Source organism: Xylocopa sonorina, chromosome 15, assembly GCF_050948175.1.
Source record: "Xylocopa sonorina isolate GNS202 chromosome 15, iyXylSono1_principal, whole genome shotgun sequence".
Classification (NCBI taxonomy): domain Eukaryota; kingdom Metazoa; phylum Arthropoda; class Insecta; order Hymenoptera; family Apidae; genus Xylocopa; species Xylocopa sonorina.
This window is the reverse complement of record NC_135207.1, coordinates 439,889-448,560: the sequence shown is the minus strand read 5'-3', so window position 1 is coordinate 448,560 and position 8,672 is coordinate 439,889. Positions and strand designations below refer to the sequence as shown.

Here is an 8,672-nt window from a genome sequence, read left to right as displayed (position 1 = left end):
GATTTAATCATTAAATGAAATTATGTCAAACTAATAATTATTATTAAACTTACTGTTGTTTAGTATTATGTCCCAATAATAGTATTGGAACAGCATCTGGATGAAGGCTAACTCTAACTTTATTAATTCTGAATAATTTTTCCTCAAAATGTATATGGCACAGACGAATATTGTTAGATGAATATGGTGGACCTTTAGATAGTAGATCATATCTTTTACATGCATCTACCTATTTCAACCATCTGTAATATAAAATTGTATTAGTTTTATCAATAACATATTAATTTATATATTACATATATTTATTACATATATTACATATATTTATTACATATATTACATATATTTATTACATATATTACATATATTTATACTACTCAAAAGAAGCATGGTATCAAAAAATCATAAGGCATATTATAAGACATGTTATACCTGTCTTGTTCCTTTGGAAATTTAAAATAATGTCGCTTCACGTTGAATTGTTTTAAGCATCCCAGTATTGTACAATTTGACTTCTTTCTTATGTCCATTTTTTAATTATTAAATTAATGCAGCAACATCTGAAACAAAGCTAAGATCAAAGTACTTCCAAAGAGAATATATAATTTAGAATATTTATATAAATTAACAATTCTCTTAAATTATTTATCAAAATACTTTTAAGAATTAACAATTATTTTAAATTGATTCTTTTTCGCTTTCTTTCCTTTTTCTCCCAAAATCTTCGAAATAGCTTGAACGTGCTTCAACGCTTTCAAGCAGCTTTCAACAGATATTGAATTCCCTCCAAATTCAGCTTCAGGTTTGGTTAGATATTCAATCGTCTTTTTGTTTGCTAAGAAAGAGAGAGAAAGAAAAACTAATGAGCAAGTGAGGCAGAAGTTCAGATGGCACTGCGATTCGGAACCTAGCTTCGCGCATGCGCATTAAATTTTGTAACAAAATTGTGCTACTTGCGCTACTGTATACTGTGGTAATGGATATGACGCTTTTGTTTCTGCGACAAATACCTATCGACGTGGTACAGACGTCGCCAGCGGCTTTGGAACAAAAGCATTTCGACGTGCGTGGCACGTCTTTATAGCGCAAGTGGTTGAGGCTTCCTGTGAAGTCTTCCCAGGCCTTCCTTTTTTTTCCTTTATTTTGTTTTTCATATTTATTACTTTCCCTTTTCATTTTATCTAGTTTTGTTGATTACAATAGATTTTGAGATAAACATGTTTAGTACATTTTCCCCTCCTTTCTGGCTGTTTCGCATTCCTAATCTTGTGGAATGTTCGTTTCTTTTTCATCTAGTTTGGTAGTTAGTCCTAGGATTTCTGTTTCGTCATTATCCTATCTGATATCTTTCTTTTCTTTAACCTTCAATCATTCCTTAACAACGAAGCATAGTTCTATAGCTTTTGTTCTCCTGCGTTTATGTCTTCTTTCCTAATTACCTTGTAGTTGTTGATGCGGATCTCGTCCTGCTACTTCAGCCAGGTCTCCGTCACTCTTAAAGTATCTATTTCATCTAAATAATTTTTAAGTTCTCTAATCTTGTTCTTAATACTCCTTGCGTTCCATAGTGCTACCGTAGTTTGTTTACTAGTATTAGTGGTATAATTTTTTGGTAACTTTTTCATTTTATTATTTTGTTGGATAGTTTTGTTTTATATTTTATATAGAATAATGTTCGTTTGGAAATACGTAACAAATAATTTATTTTAACAAGAACAAATCAAAGTATCGACGCTATGGCTGCTCGGTACGCAACTCCTAGCTAACTAACTCTTGAGGGCTCCTTTCCCTCACATTTTATCTGTTTTTCGCTCCCTCATTTCGGTGTCGAAAAGGAGGGGGCATGTTCGCAGAAAATGTCCTTAACCCTCAAAGACGAAGAGAAAGTTTGGAGTCAAGCATATGTTTAATGTCTCCAGTCTCTTCGCTTCGAGGGTTAAGTGTTCCCTCCCGCCCTGCGTCACGGGGTACAAAGGCGACTACGGTGGTCGCCACATCACCCCCTTACCAGTGATAGCGCTAAGGGACAAAAGAAGAGAAAAAAAAAAGAAAAAAAGAAATATAATATACAAAAATAGCTCTACGACGTATAAAAATATGTGCGTACGAACCATCGTGTCGGTTCACGTTACGCCTATGTCGCCAAATGTCGCTTCAAGGAAAGTTATCCTCAAGAACTATTTCTTAGGCTAATGGTATAACAGTATTATAAGTATATATCTAAGACTATGTTATAACGCGGAACAAAATAGAATTAAATTGAAATGAACGCCATACGAGCACAAGAAATACTTCTATTCCTAATATATACATTGTAATAAGGAAAAAAAAGTGAAGTTATAAGCCGATTTGTAGGAAATCTGACACGTCTACCGGATCGCGTCTTATAGTCGGTCGTGGTAGTCGTGTCCTGGTCCTGTCGCGTCGTCGGTGCGTTACTGCGTTCGTCAGTGTTCTATGCGTTACTGTCATGTCGTTGTTCGACATGTGGGTAGTCTCCATCGTCAGCCATTATGAAGGCGGGTTTCAAACGGTCAACGGAAACCTTAACTTCTTTACCCTTGATCTCAAGGGTGCATGCAACAAATAGTCCGCTTGCAGTGGCTTTCCCTGCACTTGCGAACGCGGAAATATATATAAATCTGCGCCGGTATTTACTAAAAATCGAACGCGTGTGTCTCGGTCCGTTATAAAAATGCGGCGGGCCATGGGACCGTCAAGCTTAGCCGTGTTTACACCTGACGGTTTCACTCGTTTCCCGGCTTCGGCCCGGCCTATTTGCATGGCGGGATACAGCGGGCCGCACGCTCGGCGTACCGATAAAGGTGCCAGCAGAGTGGTTTCTGCCCTTCGCGGCTTTTGCTCCGATGCCGATTTCCTCGCCGATCGCGAGAAACCGGTCGCCTTCGGTACCGTTGGCGATTATTCAACACCGCATCTAGCTGCGTACTCATTTTGTTTAATTCGTCTTTCTGTCTTCACCTTTTGTTTGACCTTGACCGTCACCGACGAGTTACACTGACCTGAGTATACCGCATTCCAATCGTCTTCCGGGTCTGGGTACACAGTATTGTTGTTGAATTCCTTTCGTTTTTTAATTTCTTCTGTTGATTCTTCCTTTAGCTGTCTTTCCTTTATCAATTTTATTAATTCCTCCAATAGGTCATCATCCGTTTGTTCCTTGAGTCCTTGCACCTTTTTTCAATCAGTGCGTCTTTTGATGGTTGCTTATCTTTTTTTCTTTGTTCCTCTAGGTTTATTATCAATTGCTAGTGCCTTACCTCGCTTCGTCTATTTCTTTTCCGTTATTAGTTCGTATGGGAACGGGATTGTTTCTAGGACATTTGGCTGAATGTCCTCGTAGTTAATTCTCCCGGTGGATCGTTCTTGCACCTGCAGGACCTCAAATCTGTTTTTATAATCTACTTAGCTATTCCTGTTTTGGTGTCTTCTTATCACATCACTGTACCTTGTGCTTAGTTGTCTTGACTGGATTGATTGGCTGTGTCCTTCTGGTCTCTCGTTCAGTCTCTGATTCTCGTTTTTTCTTACGTTCCTCAGTTCCCTTCCTAGCGGAATTTCCCTTCGCTCTCAGTAGTCTATAGTTCTTTTATTCTTTATTGTCCTTGAGAAATCTCTGTTTCTGTATGTATCTTGGTTCTCTGATATATTATGATTGTTTTCACCGTACCTATCTTGTCCTAGGGTTCTGTGTATTTCGTCCTTTGCTTCTTTGTAATTTACATTCTTGTATACCATTATTTTTTAAATTGCTATCTCTTTCTGATAAATTTGGCATTCTCTTCCAATACTCGGATGCGGTCCGTTACAGTTAACGCATCTTGACGTCTGGTATTTTCCCATACATTTCTTCCGTGCACCTGAAGCACCTCTTAAACCTTCTACTTCTCTTTAACCTGTTTCGACAATTCACTTGGATATGCCTGAATCGCAGGCACCCATAACATTGTTTGACTGCTTCTATGAATGGTTCAATCTTCAACCACACGTGGCCATATCCTACTAATACTCTATTTGGGGGAGTATCGCCTTCTATATACATTAACTAGCTGTACCCGTTCACATGTTGCTGTGTTTGAACAAAAAGGCAGTTCTGATACCTCAAACATAATTTATTAATGATCAAATGTATACAATACATCAAAATGAAAATTAACAATAAAATTATCCCTACATATATGTCATTTGAATATAACATATGTACAAAAGATAGATATACATAGTTGATGGTAGAATAAACATGCTTCTTCACTTGTGATATTAAACAATATTGCAAACGAATTTCAATTGAACAATAATTTTGTAATTATTAAATATCATCATGAAATGAATGATATTTGATGATTGATGGTGAACTTTATCTTAGTAGTGCTTGTAAATATACAACATTTTTTGTTTTCCTATCTGGTGCAAGAACAAATAAATTTGATGGTTTTCCAACTCGTGAACGCCCAACGTACAGCTGTCCATGTGAGAAGCATGGATTTATCAAATTTAATCCACATACTTGCAATGATTGTCCGTGTGCTTTGTTAATGGTCATTGCAAAGGCTAGTCGTATAGGAAACTGTAGACGTTTGAATTCAAATGTAGTATCCGTTGGTATCATGGGAATGCGTGGTAGTAGTACATGTTCCCCTTTGGTATTTTCTATTTAAAGTGGTTGCCTCAATTAAGTTATTCATTAATTTTTTTACTGATAGCCTAGTCTCATTGCATGGTCGCGGTGGATTTATATTATATTTCGTAGAAGGATAACTGGGAAATCAATTTTCAAAGATAAAATATGCGGTGGCATTCCTGGTAGATCCAATGAATTTAAAAATTCTGTTGAATAATTCTGAACTGATTCATCGTGATTGACAACACTATCTATGGATTTATATGTTGTTTCTTCATCAGGTATTTCATTTTGAATTGTGCAGTTTATTAAATTCACATCAATGTTTTTGGCTGCGAATATAGCACGCTCACTGACCCATTGATTATTTTTATAATTCTGCGATAAGTTTGTAAAAACTTTGGCAATCAATTCATCAGTGGATTTTACAATGTGGCAAAAGTTTTCTGGTAATGTAATACAGTGTGTGGATTCGTCCATTTCCATTTTACCATTCCCAATATCTAACAATTGTTTTGCAAATCGTTCAGAAGATTCATCTTATTGTAATCGAACACGCATATTGGTCTTTAAAGATATTTTCTCCACATACCGCCATAACACTGATGATTTGAGACATGCATTCAATTCATCTGCAGGTGTTGAACGCGGTATAACTGGTAGAGTTTGTCGAAAATCACCAGCTAGCACCACCAAAGAGATGCTCATTTCCTCTCAAATCTTTTAATGTGCGTTTGAGTGCCTCCAATGATTTCTTGCGTGCCATGGTGCATTCATCCCATATTATAAGCTGACATGATCTTAGTACTTTTCCCATCCCAGAATATTTGCTAATATTACATGTTAGAGTTTCAGTTACCTGCATATTTAATGGAAATTTCAATGCTGAATGTGCTGTTCGACCATCGTCCAAAAAAGTTGCTGCAATACCAGATGATGCAATAGCAAATACAATATTATTTGGTGATCTTATGGTTGACAGAATAATTGAAATAAGAAAAGTTTTGCTAGTGCCTCCAGGTGCATCTAAGAAATATAAACCACAACTCTTGTTAGATATTGCATTTATAATTGTGTCATATGCTGTTCGTTGTTCTAATACCAATTTCGGCAGATTAATTCGAACAAATGTTTGTAATTCATTAACATCGAAGTGCGTTTCTCGTTGTACATCACGATCGAAAATGTCATTACCAGATCTATTTGGAGTAATCATTCCCAATTCTGTCAGTGATTTGTTGGCTATTGTCAAACATACATCCTCAATTAAAATCAATGCTTCATTGTATATATTTGATGTTAATTGAATGTTGGGATTAGCATTTATTCTACGCATGCGATGTAAAATGTCTTCACTCATGTAGTCTTTATATTTTTCCCAAAGATCCTTTGGATTAGCAGGAAAACATGTAGTTAGAAGGATGGAAAATAGTGTACGACTTGCTGTGGTTGAGCTGTATTAGAAGCATCAGCGAGTCAAATATCCCAATGAGCACCGTTTTCTAAGAGATTTAATTCCTGGCAAGCCTCACGAAATATAGCACACACATGGCCATTGACTGTTTTTAATTCTTGAAAAGATGTTGGTCCACGAATATTGATTAATAATAATCTTAGGTAAAAGCATTCTGCGTTATTTGGATGTACGGTGTACAGATGACCCAATGCATCTGTGGAATATAAATTTAGGTATCCTTATACTGTTTTACCTTGTTTACGGCGCTGAAATTTTCTTGTTGATGTATTCCACGTAAAATAAGTTGGTACTTCAGAGTACAGTAGTGTCCTTGCAAAGGTATCATTTCTACATAATGTGAAAAATTCAGTTAATGTTGTTGGCGGTGGTGACATTGCTCTTGCACGTACATTTTCTGATGTAAAATATACACGCTGTCCATTTTCAAGATGTACTGCTAAATGAACAACCGTTGGATATCGTTCATAAATGGAAAATGATAAAATACGCCATACAACCTCATTGCTATTTATGTAGCGTTCCAGTTGATATTGGGTGACTTCATCGTTAGATGCAGTTGTATTTTCCACTCCAAACACTGCCATATCGCTTCCTTTGTTCACATATTTGCAAATATATTTTATAGCTTTCACTGAATTGCAGTACTCAACATTTATGTGTGCGTTATACGTTTTTAGTAGTAATGGAGAATATGGTACTACTTAACGATTATCAACATCAATAGTATTGTTGACTACTTTTAGTTTAATGGATTTTCCACCATTTTCGGTAGATCGTCGTCGATAGAGTGGATATCCATCATTGCTTGTAATAGTTTCAGCAAGTAAGTCTCTAAGATACCGCTTTGTGCACTTTCCATCTGACATGCATGGTAAATTATTATTTAGTGAGCCACATGGACCATGAATCATATTTTTTGACGCAATATCGTGCAAGTCTTTATCAATTTCAATGTCTGGTATTTCTGCAGTGATGATTTCATCAATTCTGTTTGGTGTTATTTTTTCCATCATCCATATTAAAATATGCGCATGTGGTAAACCTCTTTTTTGCCATTCGATGGAATACATCCAACAGCGCGTCTTTCCAAATACATGGTGTTTGACAATAAAATCTATTAAAGATTTTAATTTTTGTTTAAATACACGTGCAGAAATATCATGACGATCTGATGGTGATTGTCCAGTTAATAAAAGCTCCTTTATTTCATCCCATGCTGGGTTGCATGTAAATGTGATGAAAAAATCTGGACAACCATATGCACGAACATACGTCATTGCATCTTGTGCATATTCATGCATGTGTCTTGGGCTGCCTGTAAATGTGGATAGTAAAATGACCATTTTTCCCAATTCACTGAGATTGCCATCATTTACAACTGCATCACGCAAATGGATGTAATCTTTAGAACGCAATTTGACTTGATTTAGTCGTATGTAGAGGAGTCTTTCACTTTCTATTTTTGCATACATGTCAGCAATGTATTGATGAAATAATTGTCTACATTTCAATATATGATTATCAGCATTCTCACGAATCATCGTTCGATATGCATAATAATTCGTAGCACTGACCTTTTTGTTAAGGTCCACATTAGTTGGAGGATTTCTCATATTAATATTAAAATGATATCCATCCTCTCCTTGCCAAAATAGAATGGGATATTGTAATGCATCATATGAACGATGCGTTTCTGATACTTTCTGGACGTCACCATTTCTACGATGAAGGATTATATCGCGAGAATTAAATTCTTCACCAACTATGACAATTGCCACTTCATCGATCGTTGGTGCGTTGAATTGTCTTCGATGTTGACCAATAGGTGTTTTATCTGCGTTTATTATTACTTTGTAATCGTCAGATCGCATTTGTTCAATGGTGGTTTTAAATAATTCAATTAATTCATTATGTTGTTCAAACAAATCTTGTAATTCAGCGACAATCTCTCGTTTAGTACTCATATTCAGTTGACACCGTCTGTTGATTTGTTCGTCAATATTTCCCATAAAATATGTCTGAAGATATTTGTGATCAGTGTCAGTGTGAGCAGTGAAGCATGAATTGTACTTGCGTATATTTTTTAAAAAATTTTTTGATTGACTTGTTTCACCTGATACTAAAGTTAATAATGGTTCAGGTGGTGAACGCAAGTCTGATAACTTTACTTTTCCACCTGCACAGCACATACCTGGTGTTTCATTTTAAAATTTTTGAGCACCACGATATGTACACTTCTTATCCATTTTTCAAATAATTACACTTGGACGAAGACTGTAATTGTAAAGGGGATTGTAATTTAAACCATATAAATTCAAATCAGTATGTATCGTTCGTCTTGTGTGTGTTCTGCGAATTCGATTCCTTTGCTGCCTTGCTTGCCTCTGTTCGCTCATTTCTAATGATCGAGCAAGAGCAGTGTGAACTCGATCTCTTTCTTGCCTAGTTTTTCTCTGCTCACTCGTTTCTAATGATCGACCAAGAGCAGTGTGAACTCGATCTCTTTCTTACCTAGCTTGTCTCTGCTCACTTGTTTCTGAAACTCGAGCAAGA

General features: G+C 36.1%; 2 protein-coding genes across 2 annotated transcripts; both read right to left on the bottom strand.

The window, feature by feature from the left end:
- Positions 1 to 4,753: 4,753 nt before the first annotated feature.
- Positions 4,754 to 5,265, bottom strand: LOC143430845 (uncharacterized). Its single transcript, XM_076907281.1, has 2 exons — positions 5,235 to 5,265; positions 4,754 to 5,181 (listed from the first exon to the last, which is right to left on the bottom strand). Exons 1-2 carry the CDS (start codon positions 5,263 to 5,265, stop codon positions 4,754 to 4,756), a joined length of 459 nt encoding a protein of 152 aa, XP_076763396.1.
- Positions 5,266 to 5,318: 53 nt separating this feature from the next.
- LOC143430844 (uncharacterized) lies at positions 5,319 to 7,732 on the bottom strand. Its single transcript, XM_076907279.1, has 4 exons — positions 6,826 to 7,732; positions 6,361 to 6,750; positions 6,139 to 6,312; positions 5,319 to 6,085 (listed from the first exon to the last, which is right to left on the bottom strand). The coding sequence occupies exons 1-4, from the start codon at positions 7,730 to 7,732 to the stop codon at positions 5,319 to 5,321; spliced, it is 2,238 nt and encodes a 745-aa protein (XP_076763394.1).
- Positions 7,733 to 8,672: the final 940 nt, after the last annotated feature.

Excerpts from the sequence above, each read along its gene's own strand:
- LOC143430845 (XM_076907281.1), bottom strand. The coding sequence starts at position 5,265 with ATGCATGTCTCAAATCATCAGTGTTATGGCG. Across the intron at positions 5,182-5,234 it reads AAATCATCAGTGTTATGGCG|ATGAATCTTCTGAACGATTT; the intron begins GTATGTGGAGAA and ends GATTACAATAAG.
- LOC143430844 (XM_076907279.1), bottom strand. The coding sequence starts at position 7,732 with ATGAGAAATCCTCCAACTAATGTGGACCTTAACAAAAAGGTCAGTGCT. Across the intron at positions 6,751-6,825 it reads TACTATTGATGTTGATAATC|TGAAAGCTATAAAATATATT; the intron begins GTTAAGTAGTAC and ends ACTGCAATTCAG. Across the intron at positions 6,313-6,360 it reads AACAAGAAAATTTCAGCGCC|ATGCATTGGGTCATCTGTAC; the intron begins GTAAACAAGGTA and ends TATATTCCACAG.